The 13538-nt window shown below is 34.4% G+C and overlaps 2 protein-coding genes across 2 annotated transcripts in view; one reads left to right on the forward strand and one right to left on the reverse strand.

The window, feature by feature from the left end:
* The window catches only part of LOC115883870 (ATP-dependent helicase brm-like), a 220412-nt gene that overhangs the window by 43391 nt on the left and 163483 nt on the right, over window positions 1–13538 (forward strand). The window lies entirely within an intron of this gene.
* LOC115883878 (inositol monophosphatase 1-like) lies at window positions 1048–12548 on the reverse strand. Its single transcript, XM_030902296.1, has 6 exons — window positions 12244–12548; window positions 12057–12187; window positions 8126–8388; window positions 7964–8072; window positions 5291–5442; window positions 1048–1286 (listed from the first exon to the last, which is right to left on the reverse strand). The coding sequence occupies exons 1-6, from the start codon at window positions 12301–12303 to the stop codon at window positions 1168–1170; spliced, it is 834 nt and encodes a 277-aa protein (XP_030758156.1). The 5' UTR covers window positions 12304–12548; the 3' UTR covers window positions 1048–1167.

The following is a 13538-nucleotide window of genomic DNA, read 5'->3' on the forward strand; positions in this document are numbered from 1 at the left end:
AGTACTGGTCTGGCATATTTGGAAAATGTACAAAAAATAAATCCTTTACAACCTGTAGACTTTTTCCTTCATACTACCACTAAATTATTTTTTTTCTTTAATTGTGTTATTTTGCAAGTCAATATGCATTAAACAAATTACAAACAATAAAGTCAATTTGGCATTAAAATATTGAATTTGAAGGTGGCCTTTTTTATTCTGATCAGGACCGTATTATGTTTTTGATTAATTTACTATGTTTGTATCTCTAATAGCTCAAGAACGAGTTCGTATTGATCATTCAAAATGAACAATTTGCTTCATTTTAAGGGGTATTTTAAAAAGTTTCAAATAATTTTTTCTGTAGAATAAAATGGGGCAACCTTATTATTTTTAAAATTTACATGAGATTTTCTATGTCCAGATTTCTATACCCTGTATCTCCGAAGAATTTTGAGACATACATTTATATGAACTTTTTTACGTATTTTTATCTGTAGAATATGCTAGCGAAGTTTTCCGAGTACAATTCGGACCACACTGTATATTTAAATAACAATGTATACAGTGTGTCAAAAAATAGTATAATATCTAACTTCGGTGGGTGATTCTACAGATATTTGTATATTAATATGTAAAAGAAAAAGTTTCTATAAACATTCGCCTTACAATGAAAAGGTAAATAAAAATAATATATTTTCTTTATTTTTAAGAATATTGGTAATCTTGACATTTGGTACACTTTTTTGTAAACAGCCGTGAGTACTTTTCATTAGGGTGGAGAGTACTACTGGTGGTGCTTCTTTTATCGTTATAGATACAGTAATAACACATGACATAAAAAAGGACTTTTTTACGTAAAAAGGTGGCTCTTTGTTTAGTTCGAAACGATGAACTGTTTTCAAGATATTTACGTTTAAAGATTACAATGTAAAGAAATTGTATTTAAATTAATCTTATGATTTAGCTAATACTGATATATTAGGGAATATGACCAAATGTACAGAACAATGTTCTCAGTCCTAAGAAAAAAATAATAAGTTAATATTATTTATTATAATTATACTTTTTTACATATTATAGGTAATGTTTGTTTCCAATGATGGTAAAATATTCCTTTCTGTTTCGATCTGCTCGTGCGCATTTGCAAATTTAAGTCATCGTATTGATGTTATTGTTTATATGTTGCTATTTTGTTTGGCGTAATCGTTCTTCATCGGCGACTCTTTCAATTTTCATATATTCATCTGAAAGCTCTTTTGTTGCTGCTGCCAGGTAGTTAGGATCCATTAAATCAAATTCTTTTCCTAAAATAAGCAAAAAAGAAATGTATCAGATATGTAAATGTGATATGTAACATATTTTTTACTTTATGGTGGAAATCGAAAACGTTCCGCAAGGCATAACGGCTAGGGTATTCTTTTTTTCAAAAAATTCAAAAACACGTCAATTTTGTTTGTGAGGGGGACAACTTTTGCCCCAAAAATGATTGCAAAATCTTCAACCCTCTGAGCGGGGGTGTCATCCCCTAACTTTTTTCAAATGGGAAGGGGGGTCAAGTGGCGCCGCAATGAAAACAGCTTTCTATTCTCTATATTTCCCCGACTCGTTTTTGAAAATCGGTCGAGTCATTGAGAAAATATGAAGGATTGAAATTTGAAAAGTTTATTTAAACATTTATCAGAGTAAATGATAAGGATAAATTCATTTGACCAATTTGAGTTTTTTTCTTATTATTTCTAGATCTTTGTGCATTTTTTCACTTGCCACAAGGTTGAATGATCAGGTGCCGTAGTTGCTAGATAGCTGTGACTTGTGCGTTGAAGTTCTTCTCAATATCGTTAAACTGACCCACAATAGAATTTCCAAAAATACCAGCCTACACGTTCAATTTCTGAGGGTTTTATGTGTGCACCTCGTGAAAAACCTTGGAGTTGTCCTCAGCCCAGTACCGACAGTTGTGTCGATTAACTACATCGTTCAAAAAGAAAGTACACTCATCCGAAAAACACACATTAAATAGGAAATTATTATCATTCGCCACTCGTTCACTCATAGTTTCACAAAATTGCAAGCGACGATCAAAATTGTTTTCGTTGAGTTCTTGTACCAACTGAATTTTATATGGGTGGAACTTGTTGTGTTTTTTAATATCCTTTGGACATTTGTACGCTTCACGCCGGTCTCATTGGCTAATTTTCTTGTACTCAGCGTACTATCCATGACAACTTGGCCCAATACGAATATCTCCATAGGTTCATTTACTACATGATTTTTCCTCTGCCTCTTTTTATTCATAACGGAACCAGTTTCGCGAAATTTTGCTACTAACTCGCGAATAATTTTGCCATAACGGTGTTTGTCAGGATGGCGTTCATTGAATATCTGCGCAACCCGATTGCCACATTCATTATTTTTAAAATAAAGTTCGATTATTTCCACTTTTTCTGCAAGTGAGTACACCATAATAATTGTTAAAAAGTTTAACGATATTGAAAAGAACTTCAACGCATAAGTCACAGAACAGCTATCTAGCAACTACCGCACCGAATCGTTCAACCTTGTGGCAAGTGAAAAAAGCGTAAACATCTAGAAATAATAAGAAAAAACAGCAAATTGGTCGAAAGAATTTATTCTTATCATTTATTTTATTTTTTATCCTTATCTTCTTTTATTTACTCTGATAAATGTTTAAATAAACTTTTCAAATTTCAATCCTTCATATTTTCTCAATGACTCGACCGATTTAGGCGGGGAAATATAGAGAATAGAAAGCCCTTTTTATTGCGGTACCACTTGACCCCCCTTTCCATTTGAAAAAAAATTGGGGATGACACCCCGGCTTAGAGGGTTGAAAATTTTGCAATCATTTTTGGGGCAAAAGTTGTCCCCTTCACAAACAAAATTGACGTGTTTTTGAATTTTCTGAAAAAAAATTCCCCTGGCCGTTATGCTTTGCGGAACGTTTTCGATGGGCCACCCTGTATACAGGGTGGCGCTTCTCATACGCCGCGGAGGCTCCAAGGAGAACGATAGTTTGTATTGAAATGAAATTTTGTGAGCATATGTAGGTTAATTCAGAGCAATTTTTAAAAATATAGAGAGTTCTACAGGGTGTCCCCAAAAAAAGTTACATATCAAAGTTGTGTTTTTTGTAATTGAACACCCTATATATTAATTGATTTTCGGATTCTGGGAGAAAAATAAAGGTGAGTTTTATAAGAGAAGTATATGACTAAAATGTAAGGTTTTTGACATATTTAACATTTTCTAGAAATAAAGAACAATTTTTAAATTATAATAAAAACTACTATGACTAAATTGGATTTTACCTGGTATAGCCTAATATGTAGTTAAATTAACTATTGTACTTTAAATCAAATTAAAACTTGATTCAAAAAGTTATACAGGGTGAGACAAAATTAATATTGAACATTGGCCACTTTAAAAGCATGTTACTCTCTTATTTTAAATGGTAAACCAGTATATCATTCCGATATTCAATGGGGAATTCATATCTTTTCAAAATACTATTAAGGTTGCCTACCCTTCAAACAAAGATTTTCCTAGATATTTTCATTTACATAATTTGATCATAGTAGATCTTTATTATTTGATAAAATCTAGGTGGCTGTGATATGTCTGACGTTACTTTAACATAGCTGTCTAATTAGTCTAACTTTAACAACTAGTTATCATTTTGTGTCAGTTAAAGCAAAAAAAAAATTCTAAGAAATTTGCCGAAAATGCAAACTTATCCTACGTCAGAAAGAATTATTATGATTTTATTAGTTGGTGAATGCAGTGTGCATTCACCAATTTATGGAATACTTAAATGCTCCTGATTTTATCTAGTGTGTTTTTTTTATGGGGATATGTTAAAGACAGTGTTTCGACCTCTTTAAAAAGCATATGTGGAGTTCTACCTTCGAAAACTCGACCAACTATTATCGACAACATGAGAGAAATTATTGTAGCTGCTTTTCGAGGTAGAACTCCACATATGCTTTTTAAAATGAAAAAATCCTTTTGAAAAGTCAATCATTTTATGCAGTTAACAGGAAAGGAAGCATTTTGGGCATTTGATTTCTTCTAGATAATTTTTGTCACATAATTATAAGTTTATTCTAGTTTTAATTCTGTACTAACTAAAATATGTTTTAAAGGTGTAGCTTTTTACTACCATTGAGTATTTTACTCTACAGTATCTAATTTTTGTTAAATTAACAAAAGGTATATCACACAGCCACCCTAGATTTTTTCAAATAATAAAGATCTACTAACGCAAAATCATAAAAATTAAAATATCTAGGAAATTATTTATCGTTATTTGGGTTAGGCAACCTTAATAATATTTTGAAGATATATAAATTCCCCATTGAACACCGGAAAAATATACTGGGTGCTCCATTTAAATTAAAGGAGTAACTTGCTTTTAAAAGTGACTAATGGTCCATATTAGTTTTGTTTCACCATGTATAACTTTTCGGGTCAAATTTCAGTTTGGTTTAACATACAATGGTTACTCTAATTAAATATCAGACTATACAAGCTCAACTAAAATTTAGGTAGCTTTTATCGAAATTTAAAATTTACTCTTCATTTTCACAAAATGTGAAATATGTCAAAATCCTTAGATTTTAGGGATATGCTTCTTTAATAAAACTCACCTTTATTTTTTTCTTAGAATCCGAAAATCAATTAATATATAGGGTGTTCCGTTAGAAAAAACACAACTTTGATGTGTAACTTTTTTTGGAATAGCCTGTATAATTCTATAGGTATATTTTTATATAATGCTTTCAGTTAACCTACATATGCTGCCAAAATTTCATTTCGATATAAACTACCGATCTCCTTGGAGCTTCCGCAGCGTATGAGAGGCGCCACCCTGTATAAAACGGCGTCCAGTTCGCTAGAAAATGAGGAACGATGACATTCCCCATATAATTTTACATATAAAATGACAGCGATCTTCATTTCATATCCATCCCTGACGTCGTTTTTTTTATCATATTGTATAATGAAAATATAATATACAGGGTGGTCTGAATTGTAATAGTTTTTGTTGGACAATTTGGTTGGGCAACTTGTTGCTAAGCATGTCTACAAGCGTATTGCTCTCTAGTGAGTAGCCCTATTAATATAGTATATTTAACACAACTTCGGTTGCACGTCATCAATGACACCATATGCATCGTCTTATGGAGTTTGCTGGTGGTCGTACTATGATGTGCAACCAAAGTTTTGTTAAATATACTATATATTACATTTATATTACAAATATATCATTTTTTTAAGTAAGATATACCTGATGAATCGGTGACATGACCTCCAGCTTCTCGAACAATTAATGTACCTGCAGCTGCATCCCATGGATAAAGTCCGTCACATTGGTAGGCGTCAGTTCTGCCACATGCGACATAACAAAGGCTTAAAACTGGACAACCCATGGATCTAAGTCTGTGGAGTGATTTTGTTTTCGATAATTCAAACGGTCCGATAAACTCATACGTGAATGTAATTACAAAGATAATAATGAAATAAACTTTATACCAAGGCCATACAATTTTAAAAGGAGTGACGTGAAGGGGATACCCACCAAGCACAAAACCTCACATTACATTTGCAACATTGCAGTCAATCCCCAAAAAGCTTGCTTTGTAATGTTGATTTCTAAACGTTGCGTCGTAATTGATGAGAGCTTGCTAAAGAAATATTGTTTTTGAAAGGTGATTAAAACATAACTGTGTTTTACTTCGTACAACCTTGCAAAATTAATTCGCATAAAATATTTCTGAAACAAGGTTTTTTTCTGCGACATTGCAACAAAGATTCAATTCAAATAAAAGATCCGCACAATTTTTATATACCGGGTGCCTCTCAAAAGTGGCTCACCCTTATAACTTTTTTATTTTTCAAATAAAAAAACGAGATTTGGTGTGTTAGTATATGACATAAATTAGGATCAATTGACATATTCAATTGTTTTCGGTGACTTCCTGTTTCACTGAAAACGACTACAACTTTTGATTTTTAAATGACACCCTCGGTAATTTTTTACTTTATTCGATAGAAAATGACACTCTGAATAGAATGACATATTATATGTCAACTTTTAACATTTTCGCATATGGTTTATTTGAAATTGTATCATGGCGTTCATAACGACAATTTGACTCAAAATACCCAGTGTATAGTACCAAATTATTTTTAAAAATATGCTTTTTCCAAATATGCTAATGAACCACTTTCGTTTCATTTGAAAAAATTCAGTTATGAATAAGAATACGATTTGGGCATCTTTTAACCGGCCGGGACAAGACATTAAAAACATTTGACAATCAAATCAAATCTCTTTTCAGGGCTCCTTGATTAATAATAATTAGCGTTTTTAACACAGCCATTGCACTCTAGATTGGAAATTTAAAATACAACTTTTTTATAAGCGAGAATGTCAAAAATTGACATATAATATGTCATTCTACGCAGAGTGTCATTTTCTATCGAATATTGTAAAAAAATACTCTTCCTCTCCAATATATCTACAATACGACAGGGTGCCATTTAAAAATCAAAAGTTGTAGTCATTTCCAGTGAAACAGGAAGTGCCAGAAAACAACTCAATACGTCCTAATTTATGTCGTATACTAACGTACCAAATCTGGTGAGCCACTTTCTGGAGTGAGCCACTTTTGAGACGCACCTGGTATAAGTTAGGTTAGGTTAACGTTAAATTTGATTTTAAATTCTGTGGTTGGTTAAAGTTTTTTTACGTGTTTGTTATCCCGTTGTACCCTATTCTAGTTGATCTAAAAGCCACACTTGATTGGGGATAATTGGGGATAGAAAAATGTCCAAAATTTTACTAAGAAACACTTCTTAACAACATTCTTCTTACAGTGCCATACTCTATACAGAGCGTGGGCTACCTCTCGCATGTACTTGTGATGTGTGTCATCACTTAAGAAAATAAACAATGAGAATTGAGACAAGATGGAAGTTTGACATTTCATATATTATTATATTCCTATGCAACGAGAGAAACAAATATAATTCTATAAATCCTTTGAGGAAGGAGCATATCAAAAATCTTAGGTCCACCGCGATGGGCCTCAAATATGGCCGACTTAAATTCCGGTTTATCAGTGCCATTCTAATTTTATTTCAAAAATGTAAAAATATGATGTAGGGTAGACGTGGGGTAGACTCAATATTTTTTTTTATTTTACGTTGTGAATAAATGTTGGTAGGTAGTTAATAAAATTGTTATAAAAATATAAAATTCTAATAAAAATAGATAAGTTATAATAATTATTTATAACCATAAACATCCGATACGCTACTGAAGCAGGTAAGTCAAATTGACGTATCTAAATTCTTTGACAAGTAGTAAATAAAAGTAAAAATGCAAGAAAAAATATATAATTAGTTAATTTAAGTGAATTTCATAAATGATCGGTTTACTACACGTATGTATATTATATTGTCACTTACTAGCGAAAAGTTGTTCCATTATTTCACTCGATTTTTGCCGAGATCTACCGCACGCTACACAACCAACTATTTTAGAGTCTTTTTCGATAAATCGCGATAGTGTCACTGTTAATTTAAGTTCTGCCACAATTTCCATTTAGATTTACTACCGTTATACAACTATCAGTAGTAGAATAAATAATAAATAACATAAAATAAGCTCCTTAAAGACTGACAAATCCACAAAATTTCAAATCAAATTCAAATGTGTCAAATGAATCGTCAAACAGAACTGTCAATGATCCCCACCCTAGAGTCCTTTTTCCGCCCACCATGCATGAATACATGGATAGCATTATGCTCCTTCCTTAGTCTTCTTATTCAGAGTATAAATCTAAAAATTTGTGACGCTGGCATGTCTTGGACTTTTCGGTAAAATAATCGGTAAACAAAAAAAATGGCAAAACACACGAAAATGTGACACCCTGACATATATCTTATAGCTTACCCCTGAACAACCTTTATTAAGCGTTTCAGCCTGAATAGATATTGATTATACGAGTACTCATTCCTTCTAGCAATGGATATTTCGTAGTTCATTACCGATGTTGATATGTCTGAAATTAATTTGCTTTATTTTTATTTACAAAAAAAAGTATATTTTACTTGCCTTTACATCCACTAGTGAATATTCGTTTGCCATTTAAATATGCCCCATTGCCTTTTAATGCAGTAAATAGTTCATTCATAAAAGGATTGTATACAATGCCTAAGACTTGTTCTTTATTCACTATTAAACCCACCGAGATAGCTGTTATTGGTAGATTTCTGGTAAAATTTGCTGTACCGTCAATTGGGTCTATAATCCAAGTAGGATCGTCTGTCAGGATTGGTTTTATTTTTCCTATTTCTGTCTCTTCCTCTCCAATATGTCTACAATACGATTGAGTTTGAAATGCTGTGATGTTGTAGAATGTAGAATGAGGGGTGGGGAAATCTATTGTGTCCCCCTTTCTTGAGTTATAACTCTATAACTTATCACACATGGTGACTTTCCTGTTGTAGAGAAGATTTTTTCCCATTCTCCTCTGGCAACAGGTGTTCTTCCTCCGAGGAGTTGACATCTACCGCCTATGAGGTTATACACTATTCCACGATTTGGGTTTGGCTTCGTGCCCTTTACATTCGAAGAGCTTGTCTCCGGCTGAGGTAGAGACTGAAGGATCTGTCTCCATTTTCGCCACATCTTTAACTTGGTCTCTCTTTAGACCTGATACCGGTGTTGTCTTGAATCTATAATAGAGGATACATCTCTCTTTCTCTATTGCCTCCTAGGATTTGAGGTCAGTTCCTATTGTGAGACCTGACCGTGGCCCTCCTTCCGTGGGTTGATGACTCGCCAACTCGATGTCCTTACATTGAAGTTCTTGCAAAGCTGGTAATACGTCCCTGCTTGCCTCCCAGTGATGGGCAGGTTTCCATCCTGGCTTTTTCTCTCCTTGTCGGAGCAGAGGTGAGAGGTTTTTGCTCTCTCTTGCCCTTTAGTGGAAATGCGCCAGGCTGTTTCTTGGTTCCTTTACTCTCCCCTTTTTCGAGTAGTGTTTTCGCTTTTGTTTCCTTTGGCGAAAATCCTTCGTGGAACAGTCAGAGGTATCTCCGTACTTGTCCGCTAAGACCTACTCTCAGCGGATCGTCTAGCCCGCCTGGTTTACCCATGATACAATTAAATTGTTTATTGCATCATGTGGTTGACCCAAGCCGAATAGACGAAACGGTAGCTTGTGTCGCTTGCTGCGTCTTTTTTTTCTGGGAATGGTAAAAAAAAAATCTTAGACGCCTGGTCTGTTGTTCTAGCGACCGAGGTGTGCCGGATTCCTACCGACTAAAAAAAATCCACCCTATTTGCTTGACAAACTGCGCTGGAACTGCTCACGCATTACTTCGGCGCAGATGCCCCTCTCTACGTTAGACTTTGGTAATTCTTCAACCCTCCGTCGATCCAGCTCTTTCTGTCGTAGAATTTTTGATATAAACGCCACGAAAGCCTCCCATATATCTTCGTCCTCCACAATAGAGTGTATTAGGTTTTCTTTTTTAAAGGGTACCTTAAAAATCCCTTTGATCTTTATCTACCTGGTTCCCAGGCCGAGCATACAAAAATGGTGTGACTGACATCGTCGATGGCACTGCTGCAATATTTACAGGCCGCACTAGCTCTTTTCTTGAAACGATATAAATAGTGTTCGAAAGCTCCGTGACCGCTAAGTATCTGGGAAAGATAATAGTCTACCTGTCTGTGCTTTCGTTCAGTCCATCTTCTTATACTTGGAATTAACCGGGATTAACATATGTATCCATTTTTCACCGTACGCCTCATCCCATCTTCGTTGCCCACTGTTGATATATCTCCTTCGCTTCATTTTTGATATCAGCCTTATCTGTTCTTCCTCTAGTTTTCTGATCATATACAAGGTGGTCCGAATTGTATTCCGGAAACTTCGACAGCATTTCTGCAGATAATCATCCTGTTATAAGTAAAAAAGTTCGTATAAATGTTCCACATCCTAAAATGCTTAGTTTCGGAGATACAGGGTGTAGAAGTTTCATTTTTATTTCGATTTTTTCCAAATAATTTTTGAAGTAACGCAAATATTTGGATGAAAATTGGGGACTAGAAGTTTTTTAACAGGACAAATTTGATTTTGATATCAATATGACACCTATTGGTAGGGGGCGCCACCTACATGTGTTCTAACCGTTTTGAAGAGTAATAACTTTTCGTCCGTACCTGTATAAAACTACTGAGTGAAAAATATACATTTCCGTGATTTTCTACGTAAAAAATGTCTCTTGCTAAAAATCGCCGCGAGCAACCGTTCTCAAGATATTTAGAATGGAAATAGTCAATACATGTCATTATTGGCAAAAAATAAAAGTGTTGGGTAGATAAGTTATTTGACTGAAATGATAAATTTGGGAACTTTTTTTTTTTAAATAATCATAAATTTTTCTTCGAAAAAATGATGATAAGACAGTTTCTGTTAAACTTTTAGCACAAAAACATTTCAAATTTATGATTTCAGTCTAATAACTATTTAGTCAAGGTGTTTAATTTATGTCATTGATGACAGGTATTGATAATTTCGATTCAAAATATCTCGAGAACCATTACTCGTAGCGATTTTTACCAAGAGATTTTTTTTACGTAAAAAACGTCGTAAATGTATATTTTTTTACTCAGTACTTTTATACAGGTATGGACGATAAATTATTACTCTTCAAACCAATTAAAAAATATGTAGGTGGCGTCCTCTATAAGTAGGAGTCATATTGACATCAAAATCAAATTTCTCATGTCAAAAAACTCTTAGACACCAATTTCCATCCAAATATTGACGTTTCCATCCAAAAATATTTGGTAAAAATCGAAATAAAAATGAAACTTCTACACCCTGTATCTCCGAAACTAAGCATTTTCGGACATACATTTTTTACTTATATTAGAGCTTATATTATTATTTTACTTATATTGGAGCGGCGTACAAAATACTGGCGTGGACCACTTCATTTTAAAGTATCCTTTTCTCCTGCCTTGGACCTCCGATGTTTGGCATTACTCTTGCTAATTTAGCCACTGTTGTCTGAGCCTTTACCACTACTGCATGTATGTGTTCTTCGAAATTTAGCTTTTTGTCAATTTGCACTCCCAGATACCTCAGGCTTTTGGACCTGAGGCTTTTGGATCTGAGGTAGCTTGCTGCGTCTAGAGGTAGGCTCCCGACCCTTACTGACTTATTGTGTGCCACTAGTGGGGGCTGGTCTCGGGCAAGTGTCAGCCGGCTCTACTGTAGTTCTCTTTGGGATTGATCCCTGGGAACTTGCACTGTCTTAAACAATTCTCAGTGTTGTTACCCTTCAGCTTCACCGCAAGGGCAGTCCACTTCTACAGTGCCCCGCATTTAGAAGGGAGGCGAGAATACAATGGAGTGTCCTCTGGTGCCCCAAGGTTTTGAACCTGTAGAGTCTTCTATCCAGCCACGCGTCCCTTTGATCTGGTCCTGCTATCGTAGGATTTAGGTTTTTGGTGAGGTCGTCTCCTCTTGGTCCGGGCGGTTAAGCCAAGACCCCCTACACGCTCTGCCCGTGAAACATGACCCTAGACAGTAAAGGGTGCCTGGTATGACGGAGAGGGTAGTCCCATCCAGCATCGTTATACGTCTTTATGCAATTCTCTGGCTACGACACTACAGCCAGAAACAAGACAGTCAGTTGCTCTTTAGACCCAGCCAAAGTACTAGATAGGATTCCCCCTAGCATCTGATTAGGAACACCCTCACCAACTACAAGATCTCGCGTTTCCTAGAGGAAGATTCTTTGATGTTACTCCAGAAAATTACTCATAACTACAAAATAGACCAAAACTCTTTAATTTTAAACTAGATTTTAACAAAGCTAAACCAAATTAAAGAATCTGCTGGACAAATAATATAGCGAATAAAGTTAAACATTTTTCGCTTTTATTCTTTCGGCCATAAATGCTATTAAGGTAATAAAAAAATTTACCAACATTTTGTTGTTGACTAAGGACAGTGTGATATTACCTGTGATCCGGATATTTCTGCTTGATTTTATCAATGAGAATTTCCTCGACTTTCTTATCATATATCGTCACTAAATCCCATACATGAGAATCTTTAAATTGTACATCAATTTCATCGGCTTTAATCAGAATCTTTAAATAAATTAAAATTATATTAACACCGATTTTGAAAAACATTTAAAACTCACCTTCCCAGCTTCTAAAATTAGTGGTAAGATATAATCAAAATATTCCTGCACCTTAGACATTTTTTTTATTTGTTTATTAATATTTTAGATGCTTGTCTTCAATGCATATGCACAAATTTGCCCATGTATTGCAATTTTATCTGTATTATTCTATTGAAAACGACCTTGTTTCTTTAATATTTTATTTGTTTATGACTCTACCTAAATATTTTTTTTAATTATATGTTTTATCTTATTGTAGGTATGTAAATATTTTCCTAACATACTTTGCTTAACTGTATATAAAAAATATATTGTCTGGAACGACGCCGACGTAGCTTACTTTAATATGTATGTACACGTCTGGATTAGAAACAACCACATATATAATGTGGTCCTTTATACGATAAAGTGTCCCTTTGTTTTTATCTATCAGTAATATGAATATAAAGGATGGTTGCATATTAGAAGAATAATAAAAGAATATTCATACACCAAGGTAGCAAAGGCAGATTAAAGAAATCGTTTAAGAAAATACTGGAGTTTTGGAAATATTCCTAAGTTCTATAAACTTGGACTGATGTGTATCAAAAGTTTACGATTCTACGATTGTGAGGGTGAGGTAAAGAAGGGGAATATATCACACGGCCGGATAGCCCTGGCAGCTGTGGCAAAAATGTTACATCTATATCTCTGATTACTACTAACCAACAATTTGTTTTGTGTGGTCTGTGGTAGAGGTGTGTGGTATGTGTTAGAGGTGTTTAGTCCGTGAACGAATTAGTTCCAATGAATTATTTACTTGTGTCTAGCCCTAGCAGGCAACTATTAAGCCCGACCAATCACGTTAGAGTTTTTGACAAACACAAATGAATTAACACACTCCACATAACCACGCTAACCAACCTGATTGGTCAAGCTTAATAGTTGACTGCTAGGGCTAGACACTTCTAATTATTCCGACACCGGAATGAACGGCACTAGTTCCTGGTTTCTCAAATTAAAAAAAAAATCTTTTTTAACTTTTTTATCTGCAATAAAACTTACCTATATGGTTTTAACATACACAATTACACGTCTCGTTATATTTCCCCTCGTACATTATAAAAATTACACAGATCATGCTGTGAATAGTTCTGACTGACAACGAAACCCATTAACAAGCAATGGGGATGTCAATGTTAGTCGGGAACCATTGTAAACTAAAGACCTAGTTGAAGGAACTATTCCTTTGTAGGAACTAGAACTAAGGAACTACTTCCTCCCAAGGAACTAGAATTCCCACCTCTAGTCTGTGGTCTGTTCTTATTTAAATG

This window comes from Sitophilus oryzae, unplaced genomic scaffold, assembly GCF_002938485.1.
Source record: "Sitophilus oryzae breed Bouriz unplaced genomic scaffold, Soryzae_2.0 scaffold_2006_pilon_pilon, whole genome shotgun sequence".
Classification (NCBI taxonomy): domain Eukaryota; kingdom Metazoa; phylum Arthropoda; class Insecta; order Coleoptera; family Curculionidae; genus Sitophilus; species Sitophilus oryzae.